This window comes from Phalacrocorax carbo, chromosome 5 (assembly GCF_963921805.1).
Source record: "Phalacrocorax carbo chromosome 5, bPhaCar2.1, whole genome shotgun sequence".
Taxonomy (NCBI): Eukaryota; Metazoa; Chordata; class Aves; order Suliformes; family Phalacrocoracidae; genus Phalacrocorax; species Phalacrocorax carbo.
Window position 1 is genome coordinate 49,369,378 of NC_087517.1, and position 26,476 is coordinate 49,395,853.

General features: G+C 40.6%; 1 protein-coding gene across 4 annotated transcripts; it reads left to right on the forward strand.

Annotated features, from left to right (window-relative positions):
• Positions 1 to 344: 344 nt before the first annotated feature.
• TRAF6 (TNF receptor associated factor 6) lies at positions 345 to 26,476 on the forward strand. 4 transcript variants are annotated; one of them, XM_064452327.1, is made up of 9 exons: positions 348 to 451; positions 1,440 to 1,496; positions 5,773 to 5,831; positions 8,387 to 8,713; positions 14,223 to 14,373; positions 14,983 to 15,141; positions 16,082 to 16,153; positions 20,938 to 21,015; positions 21,845 to 26,476. In XM_064452327.1, exons 4-9 carry the CDS (start codon positions 8,418 to 8,420, stop codon positions 22,724 to 22,726), a joined length of 1,638 nt encoding a protein of 545 aa, XP_064308397.1. In that variant the 5' UTR covers positions 348 to 451; positions 1,440 to 1,496; positions 5,773 to 5,831; positions 8,387 to 8,417; the 3' UTR covers positions 22,727 to 26,476. The 4 variants fall into 4 exon arrangements, with proteins under 4 accessions (XP_064308400.1, XP_064308397.1, XP_064308399.1 ...); XM_064452329.1 differs by lacking the exon at positions 5,773 to 5,831; XM_064452328.1 differs by lacking the exon at positions 1,440 to 1,496.

Genomic DNA, 26,476 nt, shown 5'->3' on the forward strand with positions numbered 1-26,476 from the left:
GGGTGTGAGTGAACTTTCAACACCAGGTTTTTAATGGCGCTCAAGGCAGAGTGAACCTTGATGGTTATTTATAAAAGCATCACCAGTGAGGAGTGAAAACTAGTATGGCAGCACGAGTCATTGCCGACACAAAAACTGGTGGCAGTTTTATTTACTTTTTGTACGAAAGGGGTGCCAGCTTCACTCAGATTTCAGCAGCCCTACGGAGGCCGCCCCCACCCCGGAGCGCCTGGGGCCGGGCCACTGCCCCGCGGGAAGGACCCAAGCGTCCGGCCCCGCCGTTCCGTTCCGCCCCGTTCCGTTCCGCCCCGCCCCGCCCCGCCCCGCCGCCGTTCCCCCTCCGCGGCGGCAGTGGGCGCTGCAGCCGGCCCGCCCCGCCGGTCTGAGGGCGGCCGCCGCCCCACTGCTTGCTGAGGAGAAGGCGGAAGTGGCGCCCGGGGAGCGGCCGGCGGTGAGTGCGGGCTGGACGGGCCGGCGGCGGGGGGGCGGCCGAGCCGGCGGCCGGGCGGAGGGGCCTGCCCGCGGCCTAGCGGGGGGACGGGCTCCGGTAAGCGAGGGGCCGGCCGGGGCTCCGCCGCCCGCCTCGGGCGTGGGGCCTGTGGCGGCGTTGCCAGCCGGGGCTGGGCGCGGAGCCCCGCGGCCTCAGCCCCGAGAGTGGGGGCTCGGCGCCGCTCCTGGCGGCCCTGCGGGCCCGGGGGCCGGCTGGCGAGGCGGGCCTGCCTTCGGGGAGGGCGGTCATCCGGGCTGGGACACGGCGGCCTGCGCCGCTCCGAAATGGAGACTATCCCGGGATCCGCGCGGCGGGCTCGGCAGCCCTGAGTCCAGCCGCGCCGGGGCTCCCAGTTACTCAGTCCCGCCGGTGTACTGGGCGGGCTGGGGTCCTGGCTGCAGCCACCTTCTCCTGCCTCCGAGCAGCCCTGGCTGTGCCCTCGGACGGCCGCGGGAGCGTTAGCTGCGGGCGGCCTCTGCGTTGTAACGAGTAGTTAGTTTCTCTGCAGCCTCGAGCATATCACCTCAAAAGTGGGCTCTGTTTTTTGCCAACTGTGAAATGGAGATACTCAATAAACTCTTCGGGAACGTGTTAAAGGCCTGTAAAGATAATTTGCAAGAGAGGCTACTGTTTTCTAAAGCTCTGTCTAGCTCTGTTACTAGAGTAGAAACTGGCAGTGCTTTCTATCGATGGTAAATTTATTAATATGAGTAATAAGCTACAACTTCAATAGTACTTTCCATCGAATTAATCTGCTTTAGATAGGTCACACTGACTCTTTTCATACTTAAACGGAAATCTCAGCTGTAGGTGGGAGGAAAACATTCTAATTATATCCCTTATACCCAGTACTTAAAGCTAGCCAAAAGTATTTCTCCATGTTTGCCTCTGACAAGTTCTGCATGCTGCAGAGCTTCCCATGAGCTATGTGGATTTTGTTGTGTCTTAGATACCATTGACAGAATGAAGAAGAAAGTATTGATTTGAAGCTTTCGATGAGGGAGAGGTAAGAAAAGGAACAGTGGGAGGAAAAGTTACTGACTGCACTAACAGCTTGCTTAACATGTCCAGTGCATTTGACCCTGTGTTCACCAACTGTCTTAACACTTGCAAGCAACCTGCTTTGTCTGTCCCTAGAACCAGTACCACCAGGATCAGAAGGAAAAAAGATCATGGAAGTATGCTGATAAAAGCACTTGGGTTACTTTCATGGCAGGTGTCACTTTAGGCATAATTCTTCTGCATGTTCCACATTACCTTCAGCTTTTCCCAAAAGAAGCTACAGATTTGCAGAGCTGAGTCAGGCTCCGTTGAATGAGTAGTTGTCAAGTCATAAATGGCTTTTTAAGTCTTGTAGTATTGCATCACTGCAATACTGCTCTCCCTTTAAAAATTGTGCTGCTATATTTAAAAAGACAACGCACACAATAGATACTTTTGCTGATAGAACTTCAGAATGAAAGAATGTCTGAGGTGAACATACTTTTTCTTCACTTGTTGAACTTCCGTGAGTTTAATATGTCAGGAAGAGTAACTTTTGTATCTCAGTAGCACAAATTAGCTAAACGAATATTAAAAAGTTTTAGATCCAGACTGTGAAAGCTAAGGCTAAATGATTCTGGGTATAAAGCATGTCAAAAAGAAAATAAAAGTAAATGTAAAGTGAAAGAAGAAATGTTTTAGTTGTTTCAGAATGTGTGCTCAATTCACTGTTTCTTTTCCCAGGATCTCAAATTGTTTTATTAATGCCAGATACAAGCTTAGTGTTTGTTGAGGTAGATGGTCATTAAATCTAGCCTGTAGACCGGCCATTGTGGAAATCACATTTGTAGTCATATTTCTCCCTGCCTCATTCTGAAGTACTTTCTGTCCTGGTGCTTACCTTGTCCCCATCAGGCAGCATCTTAAATTCTCTGCAGATCTACTGAGGGATATAGAAAGGCACCATGCATGTCTTGAAGCGTTCTCAGTGTGCAAAGGGAGAGCAGAACCTCTGGCAAAGTAATTAAAAGAATTGAATAGTATTGTTGTTCTCACTAACAGTGTTTTCCTTGTATTTGTTAATCTGAACAAAGTTTTTTCTGATAATGGAAAAACCCATGGAATATTTTGGTGTTAAATACAATATAGTGCACTTCGACTGCTCACTAAAATGCAATTTGTTTTGACATACTCAAGTGGGATAAAAATGTGAACGTAACTGGGACTATGCCACCATCTAGTCCCCTAAGTAACACTTAAGCATAAAAATGTGTATGTGAATAAAGCCTGAGGGCATTCTCTCTAAGCAAAGAGAAATCACCTGGAAGTCTTCAGAAACCCCCGAAGGCTGCTCGGCTCCAGTGGCAGGAGCTCTTGATACTGCCTAATGAGCTTTTAATATTGTTGTTCAATTTTATTTGCCTCAAACAGAATTTCTCATTTTAAGTCTTTAGGCTTACATGTTACAATGATAAGTATAGTGGTTATCCAGAAGGCTTGGAAGTCATAACAGTTACTGCTATCAGAAAAAAAAAAGTTGAGATATCAATAAAATGTTTGCAGCATGCTTGAAGGCTTTTACAAGAAACCAGAATTTGGTTTGTGCAATTATGATTTCTGCCCAAATCTCCTATTGCTTTGGCTTGTGTAGCCATTTGATAGCTTTGAAATGAAAGTGTTCTATAGGTATTAATTAAAAGGAACTTGCATCATTGTATATGTTCTGCCTGGATGAGGCCCCAGTGATGATAGTTACAAACCTCATAATGCAAACACACAGTGCTTATCAGTTTTCAGCAAACCATTGATTAATATGCCTGGGAATAAGTGTTGCAAGTATTGCTTTGTAAACAGATTATCCCAAGTCACTCCACTGGTCTGTCAGTCTCATGACCCAGAAATTTATGTACAAAACTATTCTCAGCGAGGCAGAAAAAGAAAAGAAAAAAGTTTGGCCAGTTTTTCTCTCCGTGTGGCATTGAAGGCATTTCCCAAGCTGGCTGTGTGCTGGCCAGACTGCAAACGGATTAATTATGTTTGTGAACTTAAAGTAAGAAAAGTGATTTGAAATAGTCTTCTGTATTGATTTCCTGATTTAGATGGCTACTCATTGAATTTCCAAAGAAAGGGCATGTGGAAACTGATTGTATTCGATACTTACTGATTAATATTCAAAATTTTCTATTTCATGGCAACTAATATGCTCTCTGTACAGTGTTCCTTCACCTTTGCCAAATGCTCAAAGGTGTTATTTCATATTTCAGTGTAAATAGGATACAATGCCTACTTTTATTTCCTTCCTGTTACTCTAATTATAGTGTAATTTTTCAGGCAATCTGAAGATATCTTTTGTTACCGGTAATATTTTTTTGATTTAGAGAAGTTTCTGAATTAATCCGGTGGCTCTTTGGAGCGTGAAAATCTGTAAAAGCCCTACCTAAGCTCCATTAGACTATGGGACTTTGCAAATCAGAGCACTGAGTCTTGTTGCCTGCATTAAGTTAAAATATGGGTGGGTTTTAATTCTGTTTTGAAATGGGTTTTGTCAGTCATAAGGTACATTATTCTCAGAGGAGTTTGGTCTTCTGGCCTGACTGTGCTCTCTCCAATGAACCTCTAAACACTTTGTAATGCAACAGTGTAATAGCAACGTAGCACATTACTTAAGAAAGCTTTTGTCAGGGTTTGATCTTAAGACTACAGGGAGTCCCCATGCTACTCTTCCAACTTTAACTCTGCCTTTTATGGGGCCCAAATGTTTGATCCTTAGGGCATTCCAGATTTCTGCAGCACAAGTAACGATCAGACAAATCCTGTCCATTACCATTTGCCTGGAAAGCACCTTCCTTTCTGTTGTTGAACAATACAGCTGTTGCCTTGGAATCAACCTTTGCTGGCCCAAGGACTTTGGGTACGCCGTGTGTGCAAGCTAAAACCCATTATCTGTCTACTCAGCAAGTCTGATAGGACTTCCTAGCTCTAGAAAAGAGCATTTCAGGTGCATTGCCAAACACAGTTTTAAGGCTTTCTTTGCCTGAGAAATGTCATGCTAGCAAAAACAAGACTTAATGGTCCAGTTTAATTTCAGTTGCTCCTCAATCTGAAGGCTGGATGTTGTCATGGAGCAGGCTACCAAAGTGTTTAATGTGTTAAACTATCAACGTCAAAAAAAAAAGGATAAATTCTAAAGGCTGCGGTGTAGACAAGGTATTATAAATTAATATTTGCATTTTGTTGGATTTGACTCAATTTTGTTCATCAGAGAGGAAGAATAACAACCATTATCAATAGGAAGAAAAACTGATGTGGTTTTGGGGGGTTGTTTTTTAGATTTTACTTCACTGGTAATCTAATTTCAAACAAAAGGAAAGGGTAGCAACTTGTGAATTTTGGGATATATACTCATTTGGATTTTGAAATCCACCCTCTTTTAGCCAAAAATTTTTTTAAATTCCCAGGGGAGGAACAATCAAAACTGCTACAGTAGGCTTACAAATATTCTGCTCTGTCTTCATCAGGGGAAAGACCTGTCATTGACATTCAAAGTATGCTTTTCTTTAGTTGGCTTTGCTCTAATGCTGCTCTGTTCTAGAAGATTGGGATCTATGTTCCTACTCCTGGAGGGTAAAATAAGTGCCATAAGAAACAGAACTAATTCCTACCACAGTAGTTACAACTTTTAGAGGAATTGTTTAAAATTATGGTGGAATAATCAGGCCTTGGTTAATGGTCCGAGTGACAGCAGTGTGGATTTTGATTTGGAAAATTGTGTCTTGCCCCACACCTATAAATAGGTGTGGAGAAAGGAGGGTTTTCCTCACAGATAAGATGAAATGGATAAGAGTAGTAGTAGGAATCTAATCTTATGTAAAGCATGAACAAAATTTAAAATCTGCCTCTTAATCAACTTAAGTTGCCTCTTTGTGCCTGAATTTACCTATTTAAAAAGAGGAGCCAATGATACTTGCGACTTTTTTTTAATTAAGCCTTTGGTCATATGCAGACAAAAAGCTCCATGTGGGAGTGGAGTACATCACTGAATAAGGGGATTTTTGTGTGAGACTGGGATGTTGACTGGTTGCAGTGACTCATTCATTAAAATGACTCTGGTGTAGGATTTTTGTTTCTGCAATCTGAATGCACATACCTGCTATGTCTGTAGAAACAGTTTAAATGGGCAAAGAGTACCACTTGCACAGCACTTAAATCTACAGACTGTTCAACTATTGAGATGATACTGAGTCAGATCCTGTTTTCTTCCTTATAAGAACAATATTTCAAATAGTATTTTTTTTTCCTAGGAGCAGCCCAAGGGAAGAGTTGCACACTTCTTTGCAATTAACGTGACAGCTGAATTTGGGTAAAGCTATGACATTTTCCTCCTTGCGACTTCCTGAATTCCTTTGTGACATTGCTAAAGGGGGATATATGTTCCTCTTCCCTTTCTTAGTCTCACTAAATATACCCTCGTGGCTTGGAAAAATGTGAAATTTTCAGTCCTGGGCTGGCCTGTGGATTCTAATATCCTGCATACCAACATTCCCACTCCAGTGGCCCAACTTAGTTCCTGTGATTTTTCATTAAGTATGGCCTGTGGACTAATCATCCTCTGCAGTGGCTGTTAAATGAAGGTTATGTTAGTTTAACAATGGAAACAAGTTGGGTTTTTTTCTCCAGAGAAGAGAGACCTACCAATGGCAGTCTAAAAAAATCTTTGTCACAGAGAATTTTTCTAAGCATTGATTCTTCTGCTTCTGTTCTAAGACACTGGGGAAGTTGCTCAGTTCCATGGGATTAAATTGATCGCTGTTGGACTGTGCCTGAAGAAAGTGCTGGGAATTTATATGGTCTTTAGTTTGTATTGCTGCTGTGTTTAGGAGCCTTGAATATACAGCCTGTTGTGGTAGATAATGTATAGGGATAATACATGGGGGCAGAGAACAAGAATAGAAGTAAACATACCTCCTTGGACGCAGTTCCAGACAGCTCTGCTGTAGAGTTATTTCTGCATTAAGTAAGCATTGCTCACCAGTTCAATACAACTCAAAACTGTCAAACTGTACTTTGAGACTCTGTACCTTAATGGTGTTTTGGAAATATCAGGTATGCTACTCTTCAGGTACCACTCTCATACCGCTGCGTACCTCAGCAAAATGGAAAGTCACATATTTGTACCATATCTGGTTTGATTCTAACTGTAACTGACCTAAATATGGTAACTTTGCCTGTTTGATTTTGTTTGGTAGATCTGCCTTTTCTTTTTTTTTTTTGTCTGGATAACCATAAAAAAAAATCTCATACAATGTTAGCATGGGCAGTATTGTTAGTTATTTATCATGCAGGTGGCCTATCTGTAATGTTGCATGTGTTCAAAATATATTTCCAGTAAATGCTAGTTGAGGCTTTGTGTGATTAGTATTTCTGTTGATATTCAGGTGTCATATAATAAGTACCCAAGTAAAACTACCTGTACATCCTCCTCCTATCCATGAACATTTTGTTAAAATGACTTGTGATGTTCAAATTCTGCTAAAGGCAGGGAAAAATTCGACTTTGTGAGCTTGAGGTCAAGGTAACCCTATACATTCAGCACTCCTCACTGCCCCCAGAGTCTGCATCAGTGATGCAGATCAACAATCCTTACAGTTCAGCTCCTGATTAATCCTTAGATTACATACCTAATATGCTTTAAATGATGTAATGGTATGACAGTGAATGCAGTAGGTGAACATTGCAAGAGACCTTTGCCTATGCTGCTGTACAAAAGGTGATCAAATCTGGGCTTAGTGGGTTTGTTTGACGGGCCTGGCTCTGTAACCCTCAGCCTAGTCAGACTGCCTTGCACCTGATGATAGCCTCTGTGTTTCAAAGAAATGTAATTTACAGAAAACTAACCAAATAGGATTCTAAGATGATGGTTGTAGCCATTAAAAAAATCTAGGGAGAGGAAAATTTCTTGGCCTTTTAGAATTTCTATTTGTTGTTTAGACCTTTCTTTAAAGTTCCCTCATTCAATGTAGAAACATTTGCAATCTCTTTGGGGATGCCAGCATTTTATTTATTTCTTACCTATGCGTTTAACCTGCTTTGTGAGTAGTATTTTAAAAGCAGGTTTTACCTTGCCATTCACTGTTCTTCAGGGGAATGTGACTTTTATCTTCTGTTCTTAGTCATGTCCCTTGTCCTCCCTGCCAGCTAGAGTGGAAGAGGGAAAGGAGAGCAAGAACTCTGAGTGGAGTAGATAGCTTTTGAGCTGTGGAAGTAGCCTTATCTCATGTGTAGCTTCTTACTCAATTTAAAGTCCTACTGGCAGTTTTAAAATGTTATCAGCAGTGCTGTGTATTTGAATTTCATTTGCAGCCCAGCATCTGCTTGGTTTGGGTACTTGGACTTGCATTTTATTTGTGGACATGTGCCTAAACTGATTTGAAACCTATACTGTGAATTGCTGTATACAGAAAATGTTAAATATCCTTTATTCACTGTAACAAAAATATGGAATCGAGCTGTTGTCATCCAATAAAACTTGGTTTTGTACAGCGTTTTTCATGCAAATTATATTTGAATTCTTTAGATGTAAATAATACTGAAGGGGTAAAGAGGCATTTTCATTAAACATAGCAAGGAGAAAGAATTTTTTTTTTGCATAGGTAGTCAGACGAAAGAGATTACAGAAAGGGGTGTGTGTGTGTGTGTTTGAACTAGGCTGACAGGATGCAGTGCTTTTTCCTATATATCACAAGATAAGTAAAAAAGATAGATAGCAAACTGGGACAAAGCAAAACCAGTGATTTTGAGTAGAACCAAATATGCATCACTGTTCCAGTGTTTCTGGTCAGAAATAAAATTTGTTGTTCACTGGAAGGGAAGGTGTTGGAATATTTTAAATTAACATACCTTTTTGTCATCTTGCAGACTGTTTCTGTGTAGCATTTGATTAGCTACTATGAGCTTGCTATATAGTGATAACAGTTGTGGAGCCCGAGACTTGGAGAGTGGCTGCTGTGCAGCCATGGCCAGTGCCTGCAGCGCTGGAGTGAAAGAAGACAGCGTAAGCGTCAGCAGTGGGACTGGAAACCCTCCAAGTTCTTTCACAGAGGAAACACAAGGTTATGATGTGGAGTTTGATCCACCCTTGGAAAGTAAATACGAATGTCCAATCTGTTTGATGGCTCTTCGGGAAGCAGTGCAGACACCATGTGGACACCGTTTCTGCAAAGGCTGCATTGTCAAATCAATAAGGTAACAGAAAATTTATAGAAGTTGCTTTTAAGAAGAAATTCACCTACCAAAGCAGAGCAGTTTAAGGGCAATGCAAACCGAATAGAACTGCTTAATGTGAGTTACCAGTGAGTGCTAATAGAACTCCAGGAATTTATAATGCATTAAAGATGCTTTCTAATAAACACTAGGTATGGCCAAAATGTCATGAGGAGGTTGCATGAGGCTTGGAGGTCTCATGAGCTTTAGATATTTTGCCATTGATACAAATGTACCCAGGTTATGAATCTAAATATTTGATTGAGTAAACATTAAATAATATTTTTTAAGTAGCAGTGGAATCCTCCAAATAAATTCCATTTTCAGTCCAGGATTATAAAACCTGTCTTTTCCCTATGGTTGTTTCTCTTGATAACTACAGGCAGCTACAGACAGCATGGTTTCTTGATGCAGATTCATGCGTTCAGTTCTTCACTCACAATCAGCCGCTTCCTTATTGAGCTGGAAGAGAGATTGTAATGAGGGAATGGTTTCGAACAAAGCACGTAGAGAAGAAACTAGGTGGCGTATGAGGGAGTGGGAATGAGATATGAAGGCAATAGTAGGCTGGGCTCATAAAAATGAATGATTGAAAGACCAAGGAAGGGCAGAATGTACATGGGTAGGGTGTAGTTCCCTCAAGCCTGGAACATAGTCATCAGTGTCCCCAGCATATTGGTGAGTATTGGAACACGTTGATAGAAGGCTGGATATTATGCTGTAGGGTTTTTCCTTCTCAGCATAGCCAGATTTTTTTCTTAACAATTGCCGACTTAGCTCAAATCTCACAGTACTTTGGTAGGAATCTAAATATTTAATTCTGTGTGACCCACATATAGAACTGGTTAATTTCCAACCTTACTTTGCACACCTTTGTGTAAAGCTCGTCAAACTCTCTTCAATATTACTGTACAATGTTGTTTTCCCCAGGCATTTATTTTTAGCATGCAAAATGGACAGTGCTTTCTTGATTGTGTTTCCATACCATTTATCCATAGTTCTGTTCCATTTCTTTTTTTCCATGGTCTGTCATTTATAGCTCACTAAACGCATAGTATGCCAGCAATGATGTTCTCTGAATAGAGTATTTGGGCTTTTTTGTGGGCTTCTCTGTAACTTCTGTGGCTGTTGTATCTGGTGCTACTGTATTTCTTCATGGTATCCCTTTTAGATCAAGGAGGAAAATATTGGAGCTGAGAAGACAAACTTAATTTTGTGTTCCCTATTTATGATAGCAAAAGAGCCAGGCTATTTTCGTTTCTAGCAAGTGCAGATATTTATTGTGTATGCTTGCAGCACAATTGTTGTTAACATCAGTTTCATCAATATTTCTGAGAAAAGGATGCAATTTAATTATCCAGAGAATGCAGAATACCACCAGTTTTCACCCATGAAAAAGGGGCCTCGCCTGTAGATTCTGCAGAGGAAGCTGAGAGATACTCAGTTCTCCACTAACCATACCACGAGATCACCCTGCTCCCTTAGTCCCTTGCCTTGTTCACTATGTTCCTACTTCTGCAAGAAAAGTACATCAGGCCTTACCCAACTGCATCACTCAATGGTATTTGCATCAGTAGAGTGCATGGAAGAAGGCAAAAAAAGCCCAAACCTGAACTTGTTAGCTTTGACTGTAATCCAGTTCCCTAGGTGCAAGCAGTTAGCTTCACTTTCTGGCCTTTGCTTTGCATGTTCCAACCTAAATTCTTTCATGAGGTACATAATTTCACACATGCTTGTAAGCATTGAATTAGATGCTTGTACTAATAAAGGCCATTAAATTTTGGAATTCCTTTCTTGCACTCTGATTCCTCTGTTTGTTGGCAGTAGCAGTTTTTATACCCTTCTCTAACTTGGGTATTTCTGGAAGAAAGAAAAGAAATCTTTAAACCTTCTCATGGGAGTACGATGTCTATAAATCCTGAAGGTAGATTAGTCAGTACTTAAATATACTGAGCTTTAGAAATGTCTACTCACTAATCATTCCAAAGACAACAGAATTCCTAGGTTTAAAACTGAGGGGGAAATGACTACACTTAAAATAACCAAAAATGGGAGTCTCATTTCCAGTCTTTCAGATCCTTAACAGCTAAGGTGATCTTGTTTTCTAATCCTTCTGCTTCTGCTGATGAGCTGCACAGTTACAGTCATTGGTTAGAATTTACCACAGGACTGAGTGAGGAACTGCATGCTCAGAACGCAACATCACATAGCAGGTAGAGAAACTTCCTTCTTAAACCCCAGCCATGGGAAATGGTTTCTCTTCCTTTTTAAATTAACAGAGCATTCGTTTTGCTCAAGGTTGTAGGTCTGCAAACAATTTCAGTGACCAGAAGCTTTTGCTTCTTTTACACCCTTTCCGTTACTTCATTTCTATAGATAGTGTTGACTGTTTCAGCAAATACTAAACACAGGTGGAAAGCGTTTTTCATCTTGGAGGCTATAGATCATCACTGTGATATTTCAGTCATCAATAGTAAATGTTTTCCCTCATTCCCCACTGAAATCTGTCTTTAGAGTGCAGGTTGAATGAATGCTTGTGAAAGCCGAGCAGAAAATTTGAAGTGCCAGAACCCTTTGAATCCCTGAAGGGCTGAATTGCATGCTTAACTGGCATCCATTGATCAGGCTATTGATTTGGAGTATGTAGTGTCTACAGTACAATATTGATTTGGAATCTGTAATGTCTGCAGTACCCTATTGATTGATGTCATTGAGAAGCTTCTACAGAACTAAAATGAAAATGGAAAGTGATTTTTACATTCTCTAAGTACTGGTTTTTTTCATTAAGTGATTGTCACAGCCTTTATTTGATCAGGAAAAAATTGCTTCTCTTTACTCCTCATTTCCCCACTGTCTAGCTCAAGAGAACACAGAGATTAGGGATTTTAAACGATAAAGGATGGAAAAGCAGTTTTTGAGTAATTGCTTCTTGTGACTTACACAGACAATAGTAGTTGTCTGTGTTGAAGAAATTGTGGCTGCAACCAGAAAGATTTTGTAAAAAGCTGTTAAAGACTGGAGTCTTACAGTGTGAGGGACATGATTAGACCAGATGGATTTGATTGCAGTAAATGTTTGCCTCCCAGAAAGTCTTGGCATCCTTTTAAATAAAGCTGTCTGAAGTGCTTTGAAGTGCTATGAGTCATGGTAATGAAGAAGCTTATCTACCAAAGTAACTACAAATAATAGTTTACAAATATTACTGCCTACAAAGTACTTGATTAGAAATTTCAGAAGAACTAAGTACAGAGACAGTTGCTAATTAAATTTCACTCTAGTCTTCTGTATCTTCGGTCAAAGCTCACTTAGGTCTGGTAGTAGAGCTCGCCAAATATCAGAACCGCTGTTTGTCAGAAAAGCAGAGTTATGAGCTGACAAGGGGCAGCAAAGAAATCTTTGGGTGCTAGCAGTTCACCAAACAGTGGGCATGGCTGCAGTTAAAGTGATGCCAACTGTTTCAGCTTCTAGGCTAAACTGCTTAGTTGCTAAAATCACAGAGGAGTCTTTTTTCAAACAAAATTATTCTGGCTTTACTCTTCACACATATATTTTCATTTCAAGGGAAATTATTGGTAGATTCATTGTACTTTGTAGAAGATGGTTATTGTTTCACAGTTACTGTCATGCACAGACTGCCTAATGTGAGAATAATTCTGGCATAGGAAAGCCTCCACTGTAATGTCAATTGGAACTGAGGTGCATAAACTGAGTTCTGTGAAAGGAAATGTATAGCAACATCTTTGTCTGTAGATGGATCTAAGCAGCCTTTTAAACACAATCCAAACACTTGCAGATGGTGTTTGAAGTCTGTTTAATATACTACAATAATTCACTGCTCTTTCCTTTCTGTAAACATCGGAAAATTGCCATTCATTCTTATTTTACCCTTTGTCTGCTAGTTAGTTAAACTGGGGATTTACTAATCATTATTTAAAATTAATCTGTTGTTGCCTGTTGTTAAATATGATTCGCTTTTTCTATGTAGAAATAAGGCTGCTGTCTTAGCAGGCCTACTGAACTAAACAGGGTATTTGTAACCAAGTTATACCTGTGAAAATTGATTTCCTGTAGGTTGCCTGCGAAGTGGGGGAACGTGACAAATATCAGCATGCTGATCATAGCTCAGGGAGCTATGAAACAAAACGGAGCACTGGGTATTTTCTTTTTTCCACTTGTTTAGGAGTATGACTATCAGACTTGTGGTGAACTAGCTCTTGCAAGCAAAACCTAGGAAAGGAAGTTCATTGTCTCTTTCTGAAGTCTCAACTTTACCCCCGCTTCCTCTAGCAGCTTTGCTGATGAAGGAGTTGCTGAGCAATTATTTCCTTTTCCAACAAAGAACCCAAATTCCCTCCTGGTCTCCACGGCCCACTAGGTTCTACTTCCCCTCATGCTTGCAAGCAGTGACAATGATCTGGCCGTTGATCTTTACACCACAAGTGCTCTCTGACATTTTTCCGTCCCGTGTATTTTTCCATTTTATCGCTGTTTCCATTAGCACTTCAGCTCCGGAGCTTTGATCCCTCATGCCTCTTTAACTGTATTACTTAATTGTGAAGAGATATGTTGATGTACTGTTTTCAGAAATGAGCTGATACTGGATATCTTTTTTAAAGGAAAATTTGGTGAAGGTGATCCCTTTTTTACTCCATTTCTAATGATTCCTGTATTGAAATGCAGGTAGACAGAACCTGACAAAGTGGAACAGGCTGTTAGTTCTCTTGTGCTTACACTCATGTTCCACAATCAGACTCCAAACTTTCATCAGTAAGCACTGACTTCCAGTCTTCAGTTAAAATGGCATCAGATAAAACAACCAGTTCCAAATCCAGTGTAATTTTCATAGTTATTAGTAAATTTTGTGTCTGGAGTTTTTTCAGCCTTCTTTGCTGTATAAATAAATAGATTGAAGGATGACCAACTGATGAACTGGTTGTACAACAAAACCAGGGAAATGGGCTATATGAAATGTAATGCCAAATAGATGAAGTATATCTGGAAAAAAACAAGATGTTTGCTTTTTCTCTCAGGTGTGATCACTGTGGCTATTTATAAAGTGGGGGGAAAAAAGGAGAGAAGGTCGAATAATCTTTAAAGGATTGTTTTGAAATAATATGTGAAATATTCTTCAATGTTTGAACTATGTGAAGTACTTACAGGAACGGAACCATAAATTTTTAGTTTCTTTACATCCTCCTCAAGTTTATTTCCAGAGTTTATTTCTATCATGGCATTTGTCCAAATAAAAACTACTGAGTTAGAAAAGTGCTGCGATCCCAGTCATGCTGCCTCTAGTGACACTTGAGTATTGCCAGTTTCTCTGATTTACATTGCATACTTTCTGGTAATTGCCACATAAATGCCATCATTTTCAAAGACTTTCTTAATGTGTTATAATTTGGCCACTAATGTCTTGCTAGTGTAAAAGTATTTTAAATGAAGGGCAAAGGAAACTTGGAATCTCTTTTTTCCTTTCTTTTCTGTATTGTAGAGATGCAGGTCACAAATGTCCAGTAGACAATGAAATTCTGCTTGAAAATCAACTTTTTCCTGACAACTTTGCTAAACGGGAAATCCTTTCATTAATGGTGAAGTGTCCCAACAAGGGCTGCAGTATGAAGATGGAGTTGAGGCATTTAGAGGTGAGAATTAGTTTTGAAAATATAGAACTTTGTTTTCATGGACAAGTAAAAATTCAGAATAACTTAACACAGATGGTCATACCTGATACCTGTTCATGCAGATTCAATGCATTGTTAATTCAAAACTATAGCTGTGTGCATTTGTTTTTTGATGAGTCTTTAATTGTAATTAGGTGATTCTCAAGCGAACATCATAGTGCATGAAAATTGTACTAATGCAGCTTTCTCTTTAGGATCATTCATGTTTGTCTTTTTATCAGCTGTATCTGTACTTCGCACAAGTTCCCTAAAGTCAATTTAACATTCTTTCAAAGCAGCTAGATATATTAGTTGAAATAATTGCTGTGGAAAATAACGTACAAAGTTAAAAGGATAACCGTAAAGCTGAATTTTTACCTGAGAACATTCTTAAAGCTCTGAATACATGAAGCCCTGATCTTGGTAATGGGGCAATAACAGGTCGTTGGTAAAGTTAGCATAAGTATATAAAAACTTGCTTGCATGAAGGAAAGATTGCAATTTGTTCCTCTTGTACTGGCTCTATCTTGAAAACAGGTGAGACGATAGTATCTGTTTGTAGTATCAAATCCCTCTTATGTTCTTGTTCAGGACCACCAGTTGCAGTGTGATTTTTCCACTGTGGAATGCCCACAGTGCCAAGGAGCCTTCCAGAAGAACCATCTGAAAGAGCACATGACACAGGAGTGTCCAAGGCGTCAAGTCTGTTGTCCATACTGTGCCACATCTATGGCCTATGAAGATAAAGAGGTACTTAGCAGAAGTCCCAGTTTTTCAACCTTCATTCACATGGGTTTGCTTGTAAACAGAATATCAGTTTAAAAAAAAAATTGGTCTAGAAGAGCTCTTTCTGCTGCACAGGTGAGAAGCTACAAACTCAGGACATTAGTCTAGAACAGGCGAAAGCTGGGGGGAGGAATGTGCTTAAATACAAAGTTCTTGGGAACCCTCTGGTGTGAAAAGACCTGTGTAATAACCATTGATTTTTGGCCTTACTATCAGAGAGGCTGGTATCTGCTGCCAAAATAACACTCAAAGAAATATTTAGATTGACAATTTTTTTATGCCTGGCAGAAAGGATGTGTCAGGAGATGCATATCTTAGGGATATCTGCTAACACACAAGACCAAGATAATTCCTGAATTCTTCTCCCGGCTCTGCATTTGTTACTCAGGTGATACTGAGGATAGTCCTTTCCTTTTTGAGCTTCCATTTCTTTACTTGTATATGGATGTGTCTTATCTCAAGGGCTATAAATTTTATGATATCATATCACGAATTGTCAAACAAAACCTTATATAATCCAACAATACAAAAGAAACCTTTAATATAGTTCCACTACAATTGAACATGAACAATTCCAGAATACATACAAATTAAATTAATGATGTCAGAAACTTCTGGATAAATTCAGACTCCTTTGGAGCATAATAGATTTAGGAAATAAAATATCTGGGTATCTGCAACTTTATGAATCTCTTGCATGAGCCCAGGACGGAACAGTAATTGTAGAAAACACACTATTCAGGGTAAGGGGATTGTGTTTGTTTCATCATTGCATACAGCTAAATGTAAAATTTGACAGGTAAATAAAAATGTAACATCTTATCAGAGGTGATTAGCACTCTCTTAAATTGTGTAACTTTATTGATTATTTCTTTCCTCTCTTTTTCTCTGTTTGATAACTAAGCTTCATGACCAAACCTGTCCACTCGCCAATGTCTTTTGTGAATATTGCAACACAATGCTCATCAGAGAGCAGGTAAGGGACTACCTTTCTCTGTGTTTAATCTGGGTCAGATGTTTTGTATTTACATTGCTTCCTTATTCTGAAATTAAACTTGAAGAAGCAGTTTGTCTGTTAGCTAATAGATCTCTGCATGTCTCTCTCTGAAAATGTTGCATCCAGTACAGGTGTAATACTCTCTTAAATGCTGCTGCAGCTTGCAGTTGCAGTCTGGTAAACCCCTAGGATTTTTGACTGCAAATCACATTGTTTACCTATACTGCTTCTTGACAGGGGCCATGCTGCATGGTTTTGATCTTGCATGGAGGTTAAAGAATACCAAGCAGCTGCCAGTGGTCATGGCTGACATTAGAAGACAAGGCTTTGATTTGGGCAGAGAGTATTGTTAATTGGAAAGCCACTGTTGTAAAGTAGCTATAAATAATTCATTCTCACACTGTAGATGCTGGCTGGAATTCTGCTCGTCCATTACTATTGTAATAGCCTTTATTTATTCTATTCAATAACTTCATTGACAGGAAAATGATAAATGTTATTCAATCTGCAGCCTACCCCTGTTTGCATGGCACGGCAACTATGTTAATGACTTGGTTTAAAATAAAGAATGATCTTGTCAAATTGGAGGAATACTCTGAAAACCAGGATGAGTTCAGTAATGACAAAGGCAAAAATCTGTTGTTAGGTAGAATAATGAGCTGCAAAAACAGTGAACGGAGAATGCTAAACGAGGTGTCCTGGTTTCAGCTGGGACAGAGTTAGTTTTCTTCCTAGTAGTTGATATAGTGCTGCGTTTTGCATTTAGGATGAGAATGATGTTGATAACACACTGATGTTTTAGTTGTTGCTAAGTAGTACTTACGCTAGTCAAGGACTTCTCAGTTTCTCATGCTCTGCCAGCAAGAAGCTGGGAGGGGGCACAGCCAGGACAGCTGACCCAAACTGGCCAAAGGGATATTCCATACCATATGACATCATGCTCAGTATATAAACTGGGGGGAGTTGGCCAGGGGGCAGCAACCGCTGCTCGGGGACTGGCTGGACATTGGTCAGCAGGTGGTGAGCAATTGCATTGTGCATCACTTATTTTACATATTCTTTTATCATTATTATTTTCCTTTCCTTTTGTCCTATTAAACTGTCTTCATCTCAACCCACAAATTGCCCCCCCCGCCATTCTCTATCCCATCCCACTGTGTGTGGGGAGTGAGCGGACGGCTGTGTGGTGTTAGCTGCCTGCCAGGTTAAACCACAGCAGTCCTTTTGGCACGAACATGGGGCACAAAGGGTTGAGATAACAACGGATCTGACCAGAGCGTGTTAAAATAAATTTCTTATAAGCATTCAACATATTGGTTTAATAGTCAATGGTCACAATGTTAATTTATTTGCTCTCAAAGTTGTCGTGCTTGCTCTCAAAGTTGTGTTATGGAACACCTTACCTGCAGAATATGTTCCCTGTTGTGCTGTTTATCACTGCTGGAAACTGGATCAAGGTTATTTTGCTGCACTGTGTAACACTGGCTTATGATATGATAAAATTATTGATCATGAGACTAATCTGGTGTTTGTACTCAGCATTGCCATAATCTCTGTGCCTTAGGAGCCACCTCTCAGAAACTATTAATTATTAATTGCCTTTTATCCTTGGAGAAGCAGTCTATGGGCGGGACACTTTCCCTCACTCCTCCATTTCGCCTTTCTCCTTCAGGATAGTTACAATAGGTCTTGAGAAGTTTGAATATCCTTGGGAGGTTCAAACCAGCGTGGTCCTATTGCTGTGTCCCCTGAATGTGTGTCAGATCTTGCTTAGGGTTAAACAACTATTTAACAATAGTGTGGCTACTCTAACCCCGGCGATGGGCACTGCAGCTGAATGAGAGAAACAACCCATGCCAGTATTGGTCACCCCTATACACATGAAGAAATACACAAGAAAATCAGCTCATTTAGTAAGGGATGAAGGTGAACCAGGGTCATCAACGAGAACAGGAGGAGGAAGAAGCAAAAGCTATAAATGAGATGGTAACCACCCAATCCCTATCCCTGAGTGAGCTGCTAGATATATGAAAAGATTTTAGTCATCATCCAGGTGAGCACATTGTCACCTGGCTGCTCTGATGCTGGGATAACGGGGCCAGTAGCCTTGAATTGGAGGGTAGGGAACCCAAACAGCTGGGATCCCTTTCTAAGGAAGGGGGCATTGACAAAGCAATTGGAAAAGGGGCACAAGCCCTCAGCCTCTGGAGGTGACTCCTGTCTAGTGTGAAGGAAAGGTATCCTTTTAAGGAAGATGATTATATGTCACCCAGGCAAGTGGACCACCACGGAGAGAGGTATCTAGTTCCTGAGGGAATTAGCCATGCTGGAGGTGATTTATGATGACCTGGACAATGAACAGTCACCCAAAGATCCAGATGAAGTCAGGTGCACACGACTCATGTGGCAGATGTTGGTATGGAGCGCTCCATCATCACATGTCAACTCATTGGCAGTACTGGCCTGGAAAGACAGCGAGGAACAGACAGTGGATGAATTGGCTGGCCAGCTCTGGCAATATGAAGAAAATATCTCTTCCTCCCAGTGGGCCTGCATCTTCGCTGTGGAGAAGCTGTCCAGGAGTTCCAGCAACTCAAAGAAGGTATGTCCTACTCCCCACCTGTATGGACCAGTATCTCGGCTATTAGGACTAAGCGTCCCTCTGCTCAACAGAGGGGATATAGTGGATACACACCATAGGCCACCATGTGGTTTTGCCTGCATGACCACGGAGAGGACATGAGGAAGTGGGATGGAAGATCTACCTTAACCCTAGAGGCATGGGTACATGAGTTGCAAAGAAGAACAATCACAAAAGGGGGTCCTTCCAGAGAAACTGCTGCTGCAGTTTCCAGTGGGCAGTTCACTACACAGAGTAGAAGGGTTGATTTTACTTCCAGTCTTAATAAAGGTACTTTTGATTTGCATTTACAAGAAGTAAGTAATTAATACTATGACCAGGACTAGAGAGGCCCTGCCTCCAGCCAGGTGGAGGAAAGGGACAACTGGGTTTACTGGACTGTGTGGATCTGATGGCCTGGTATGCCACAATTGATATTGCTAATGCGTTTTTCTCAATCCCTCTGGGAGGGGTGTTCAGTCCACCTGGAATTGACTGCCCCAGGAAACCCAGCCCTACTATTTGCCATGGACTGATCCATAATGCACTGGAACCGGGTGGAGGTCCAGAACACCTGCAGTACTTTTTGATGACATCATTGTGTGGGGCAACACAGCAGAAGTTTTTGAGAAAGACAAGAAAACAGTCCAAATCCTGCTGAAGGCTGGTTTTGCCATAAACCAAAGTAAGGTCAAGGGACCCACGCAAGAGATCCAGTTCTTAAGAATCAAATGGCAAGATGGATGTCGTCAGATCCCAATGGATGTGATCAACAAAATAGCAGCCATGTCTCTACCAACTAGCAAAAAGGGAACACAAGCTTCCTTAGGTGTTGTGAGGTTTTGGAGAATGCATATTCCAAATTACAGTCTGATCATAAGCCCTCTCTATCAGGTGATCTGGAAGAAGATGATTCCGGATGGGGCCCTGAGCAATGACAAGCCCATGAACAGATTAAAAAGGAGATAGTTCATGCAGCAGCTCTTGGGCCAGTCCAGGCAGGACAAGATGTAAAGAATGTGCTCTACACCACAGCCGGGGAGAATGGCCCTACCTGGAGCCTCTGGCAGAAAGCACGTGGGGAGACCCGAGGTCGACCCCTAGGGTTTTGGAGTCGGGGATACAGAGGGTCCAGAAGCCCGCTATACTCCAGCTGAGAAAGAGATGTTGGCAGCATATGAAGGGGTCTGAGCTATTTCAGAAGTGGTTGGTACTGAAGCACAGCTGCTCCTGGCACCCCAACTGCCAGTGCTGGGCTGGATGTTCAAAGGAAACGTCCCCTCTACACACCATGCAACTGATGCTACATGGAGTAAATGGGTTGCACCGATCACCCAGTGGGATTGGGTAGGAAACCCCAGTCGCCCAGGAATCTTGGAAGTAATCATGGACTAGCCAGAAGGCAAAGATTTCAGAATATTGCCAGAGGAGGAGGTGACACGTGCTGAAGAGCTAATGGCTGGTATGGTGTTTAGCTGCCTGCTGGGTTAAACCACAGCACTAGGCAGTAGTTTAGAATTAATTGCTGACCTATATTAAGCTTGTGTTCTACTTCATCATGATACTTAAACAAGGCAAACATACTAGTCATATAAACAGGTATTTTGCCTGTGAAACTCAGAATTGTCCTTTGCTCTGTTTAGGGCTTTTAAGGCCTCAGCTGAAGCTGTCTAGTTTTTGAAGTGGGGATGAATAGGGAGGATCCAGAGCAGTGAGGTAATTGGGTATGGAAAACACGGACCATAAGGAAAATAGAAGTAACTTGAGCTTTTTGAGGAAGAGGATAATGGAGAGACACAAATATATGCAAATATTGCTTCAGAAGGGAAGGAACTGGACTGTGATCTAGCTTGAGGATAGGCTAGAAGCAAAAGGCATTCATTCTGGCAAGAAAACCTGAATGCTTCCTAATGTCTAATGTAAGAACAAAGGCAATGGACTGTAAAAATACATACAAGGAGGATGTAGAATTTTTATCATCAGATAACATTTTTGTCAAAGCTTCTATACTTCTTTGAGAAATTATATAGTTTCTGATCTGACTTGAGGTACCTATTCAGAGTCCATCCAGCTGTGTTCTTTTAGCATATTATAAAATAATACTGTTGATGGAAAAATTAATTTCAAATCTAATTTGTTTTAGATGCCTAACCATTATGACAATGATTGTCCTACTGCCCCAGTGCCATGCTTTTACAGTGCCTTTGGGTGTCCTGAAAAGGTAAGCTGTTCGTCAGTCATGAATTGCAGACCTTCTGCACATTTTTGCTGTGTTTTTTTTTTCCATGTGTTTTCCTATTCTTGTCTCATTCACCAGCCCAAATCCTCAGTGATTTGTGTGTTTCTTTTTTCTGAGGTATCTTAACTCTAAAACACTACATGTTGTTACATTGCTTTCAAACTTAAAAAGATGCTGTGAATGATTTGCTTGATGAACTTGATTTTATTAATCCATGAGTGTTTTCTCAGCTTTCATGTCAATAGAGTAGCTTCTAGCATTTCTTCCAAAATTGCAGTTATGGCTTTTAGAATATAGTGAAGAAGACCTGATAGTGCTTTAAATTTTATTAAATTCTGGAATAATTTAATCTGGATACTCTTATGTCTAGTTGTTCAATATCTCGTTGGAAAAAATGGATCTTTTCGCTTCATCATTTCCACATCAGTTTTTGTATGCCTTTGTATTTGGTGCTATGGAGTATTTTAGCAAATCACTGAAAGGAATACAATGCTGATTTAGAACACACAAAAAAATTACAAAATGTGTGTTTATCACTAACACTTTTTCACCATGTCACTATTTTGAGTTGAACAGTATTTACCCACTGGCATTTGAACTCCTTTTTTCATTTGTCATAACAGTGACCTTAAATTTGGAGCCCACCACTGATGAAGTGCTGCTTTGTCACGTCACCTGTCCTTGATTCACATTGCAGTTTTTCTCATATAACAGAAGCAACTAATTGTTTGATTTTCTTCATAGCCACATTTAAGATGTGATTGCAGATAATGTGTGATATGTTCCTAATGCCACATCTCTTAAATTCTAGATGCAAAGGAATGAACTGGCACGACATATGCAGGAGTTCACTCAGGTTCACATGAGAATGATGGCTCAGAGTTTTCAAAATATCAGTGTTACTGCTGCAAATCCTGTACCCTTCATCAATGGCCTACCCTTTGACCCTGCCCTCTTCTCACAAGTGTCACATGCCACATATGATTGCAATCCAGAAGTTGAAAACTTCAAAGAAACTATTCAGCAGTTGGAAGGCCGTCTGGTAAGACAAGATCACCAAATCCGAGAACTCATTGCTAAAATGGAGACTCAGAACACTCACATGGCAGAACTCAAACGTACTATCAGAAATTTAGAGGGAAAGATTACTGAAATGGAGGCACAGCAATGTAATGGTATTTATATCTGGAAGATTGAGAACTTCAGCGGACTTCAGAAAGCCCAGGAAGAAGAGAGACCTGTTGTGATGCACAGTCCTGGCTTCTATACTGGAAGGCCTGGCTACAAGCTGTGTTTGCGGCTGCATATCCAATTACCAAATGCTCAGCGCTGTGCTAATTTTATATCTCTGTTTGTCCACACTATGCAAGGAGAATATGACAGCCATCTGCCTTGGCCTTTCCAAGGCACTATACGACTTTCTATTTTGGATCAGTCAGAAGGCCCTGAAAGGCAGAATCACGAAGAAGTAATGGAAGCCAAGCCAGAGTTATTAGCCTTCCAGAGACCAACAATTCACCGCAATCCAAAAGGTTTTGGTTATGTGACTTTCATGCACCTGCAAACCTTGAAACAAAGAACCTTTGTAAAGGATGATACCCTTCTGGTGCGCTGTGAAGTTCTAACGCGTCTAGATTTAAACAGTCTCCGCAGAGAAGGATTTCAAGCTCGCAGTGCTGATGGAGCTATGTAGCCTGTAAGTCTTAACCAGAGGAATGGAGCCACCTGTCATGTTCTTCCACCACAGATTACAAGCATGCTTCGTTTTCCATATAGGCTGCATCTGCAAAAGACCGTAGTTGCCAACATAGTAGATCTTCATCTGAATAGAACTTTGGTGGTGGTGGTATACTTTTTCTTCTGTATGAGGTTATATGTTCAAATATTTGGTATTGTTCTCTGTTAAAGTAATAAGCTACTTCTGTAGCAAGCTAACTAAATGAAGTGTTGTTAATCAAAACTTAACTGCCTACAGGAAAATCCTACTGAAGTACTTGTACATGTCAGTTTGGTAAAGCTTCAGTCATATCAGAAAAGACTGGTAAATCTTTTCACCTCAGTGCCTTGGAATAGATACTCTAGCAGGGTAATAGGTAAATTATTAAAGACTGGGGGGGTGGGGTATTTGTCTTTCACAGAGCTTGGAAAAGTTGAGACAGTTTCTATATTGACTAACCTAGAATTTTGAATTGGCTGTGCTTCTCTTGAAATCTGAAGTCCGGTTAAGACACTGGTCACATCACCTACACATGCTTTGATCCTTCCCTTGTGCGGAGTTAGCATCAGGAAGTTGCACGTCGATGTAGAGTTGGTACTATTATTTCTAAAAGACATGTGGTAGTGTTATGAAGGCTAAATGAGCTGAGTTCACTGAAGAAGTACTTGGAATGTGATCTGAAAGTGCTTCCCTAGTTCTCTTTATTTTGGTAAATCTTTTTGTAAGTGTATGCTCCAGGCCCAGGATGTCAGTCACCATCACCAGAGATGAAAGGGTAGCATTTGAATGAGATACTTCTGTGCTGGTGAGATGTCCTCCTAGTGCTGGATGTTTACTGTTGTTGAAACCTGAATTTGTACCAGAGCTGAACTTGTGACCTGCATCTGTTCGAGTGATCTCTTGGTGTTCTGGGTGACATATGACCTATGTCGTCTCCTATGAATTCTCAGCAGACAGCTGGCCATATCAACATCCAGCTGTCATGGGTATTTCCTGGTCCATTAGACAATAGGAGCTGGGCCACCCTCAGTGGTTTGGAGGAGAAGAAAAGCCTATTAATTAGACAGCATGAGGAAAAATTGCGGTCCTCTTTGCTCTTAGGAAAAAAAACCAAAATCCGGCTTCCATAGTTACTAATTTACCAAACACTAGATTCACTATGCCAAGAATTAATGAGCTTCCTAATGTTGCCTATATTGTTTTCTGTAGCGATTGTTTGTATGCCATATAAATGTTAGTTTTGACCAGTCAAAACTGAGTAGTTCAAGTTCATTGGTGCTAAAAATTTTAACTTATCGTGGTGCTGATAAAGTTCTGAATCTTGTCTTTAAAAGGAGGGAAGAAAAAAGTTTTGTTCACCCCGTAACTTAAGTAGACAGTCTGATAGCGAAGAAAGAGCTACGCCATACTTAAGCATATGTATATTATTTCTCCAAGCTAGTGAAACAACCTAAAGACTTGAGACACTGCAACTTAAAAGATATTCAAGAGTGTTCCAACTCTTTGATCTCATCAAAGCAATCCCGTGGGGATCATCAGTGGGGAAAGTGCATATGCTTAATATATACTAGCTAATGAAAGTCTACTATAGTATACTGATTTGGAAGGATAATCTGCCTGCCTGCATGAGATTAAAAGTTCCAGGACCAAACCTACCACTTTGTTCATCATATCCAGATGAGTAAAATTTACTTTGCAGATAGAGCCTGTTAGTTGAAGAGAGATTGTGTTCAATGGAGTATCATCACTACTGAAACATGAAGTTCCTGGGTAATGGTAAATGCAGCCAGTCATTGACTTTAGTGTATTCTGTGACTTTAGAGGACAGGTGAGCCTTATATTAGTCAAAATAGGAAAAGATCCATGCTTTAAAACTGCCTTTTTAAAGCTCTTAAGTAGTTTTTATACTGAATAGCCTCATCCTATTAGCTGAATTGTTTCAAGTGTCTTCAGTTAGAGCATTCCTAGTAGTTAAACCATTCTTAACCAGGAGCTTTTAATGTACGTGACAGTGCCCAGATGCACTATATACAGAAGGCACTGTACATTAGCTCTCCAGTCATTTTCAAGCTATGTTAGTTATCCATGTTTCTCCAAGATGCTCAAAGACTAGCATTCTCCTCTCCTTTTTGGGGGGAGGGGGGAAGAGGGGAGCTGGGGGAGGGAGCAGAAGAAACACTTGTAATTTGAGCTTCTTCCTGCCACAGTTTCTTTCTCAGCCCTAGTGATATTAACAGAAATGTCCTTAGTCTGTGTTCTAATAGTTTATACCCAAAACCCACTAAGTGCATTAATACTTTCTTTCATTTTGGAGCTCTGTATTATGAACCAAATTTTTGCTTTGAGCCTTATCTGCAGGATCTGATATACTTCTGCTTTGGGAGGAAACTGTTTGGTGGCAGGTTCAGGAGTTTAAGTGATTCAGGTTAATATTGTACAATAGCACAAACCAATAGGGAATAGAAAGCTACTTCATGTACAATACTGTATTGGCCACAGTAATATGAATGCTTTATTCACTGCTGCTATTCTACTGGTTTTGTATTTTACTATTACCAGGTAGAACTCTGAGTGATGCTGAATTACTGTAATGGCAGAGTTTTACACAAGAGACTTTCAGAGCTAATTTGCTAAGTATCAGTTAAATCTTGCTGTCCTGAAAAAGTATAAATGTTAATGAAATGTTTGTTTATCTACTCGTCTATTCATCTCTTCATCTACGTTTTCCTCCTCCTTCCCCCACCTTCCAAGCTACTCCTGATTTCAACTGCAGTTCCAGAGCTTTCTCTTACATCATCTTCAGCTAATAGGATAACTTACGAGCCTGCATTGTTACCATATCAGCGTATGGTCTTCATGACGATTATCTTTTATTCATACTTTTCCTAAGGTTAGCACAAACAGATTCAGTTTTTGTGTGAAAACATATTTTGACTGAAACACAGCCTCTTTCTGCCTTCCTCCAAATTTGATCATATCTTTTGAGAAGTTGGTTTACCATGCTGGATTGAGGTATAATTACTAGAACTACTTAAATGGAAGCAGAAAGGTATGCAGCATTGAGAGTTGTCTCTAAAACAAATGCAAAGAAATAGGGGGGCTTAAGCAGTTTCCTGTGTAATTTCTTCAGAAATGGGGTTCCTTAGTTCTGTAACTCTTGATGCTTTGCAGCATTACTGGATCTCAAGGTGGTTTAGAAAGTGGCTTAGCTTCTTCTATCTTCCAAATTTCTGTCGTCTTGAACATGTTTTAAGCCAGCCACCCTTAGTATGTGTATTTGCAAAGCTGCTATGGCACAAATTTTCCTATTATATGATATTGCAAATGTATTTTCATTTTGCCTCTGAATGTCTTCCCCTGCAGGGCAGGGAAAACTATTTTACTAAAAATGTCGGTATGTAATGTATATGTGGGAGCTCAGAGCATGTGAGATGTATAGACTTGTTTCTTAGTGGTCTCGTGATATGGCTCGTCATGTTTGCTAATGAACTAAAATCAGGATGGCCTTTCTGTTCTTATTTAGAGACACTTTCACATCAAACTTTGATGATGGATGCAAAGAGTATTCTAGGGTCAGTGTTAAAGGTTTGTATTGGTTTGCGTTTGAACAGAATGAAAGTACTGCTGTTCCCTTGGAAGTATCGATAGATTGTTTAATATATTTTGTAATTAATGCACAGCTATATTTCTGACAGGATTTTAAAAAAATAAACTAATTAAACTGTG

Coding starts and splice junctions, on each gene's coding strand:
- TRAF6 (XM_064452330.1), top strand. CDS start 8,418: ATGAGCTTGCTATATAGTGATAACAGTTGTGGAGCCCGAGACTTGGAG. Junction 8,714..14,222: donor TGCATTGTCAAATCAATAAG/GTAACAGAAAAT, acceptor TCTGTATTGTAG/AGATGCAGGTCACAAATGTC. Junction 14,374..14,982: donor TGGAGTTGAGGCATTTAGAG/GTGAGAATTAGT, acceptor GTTCTTGTTCAG/GACCACCAGTTGCAGTGTGA.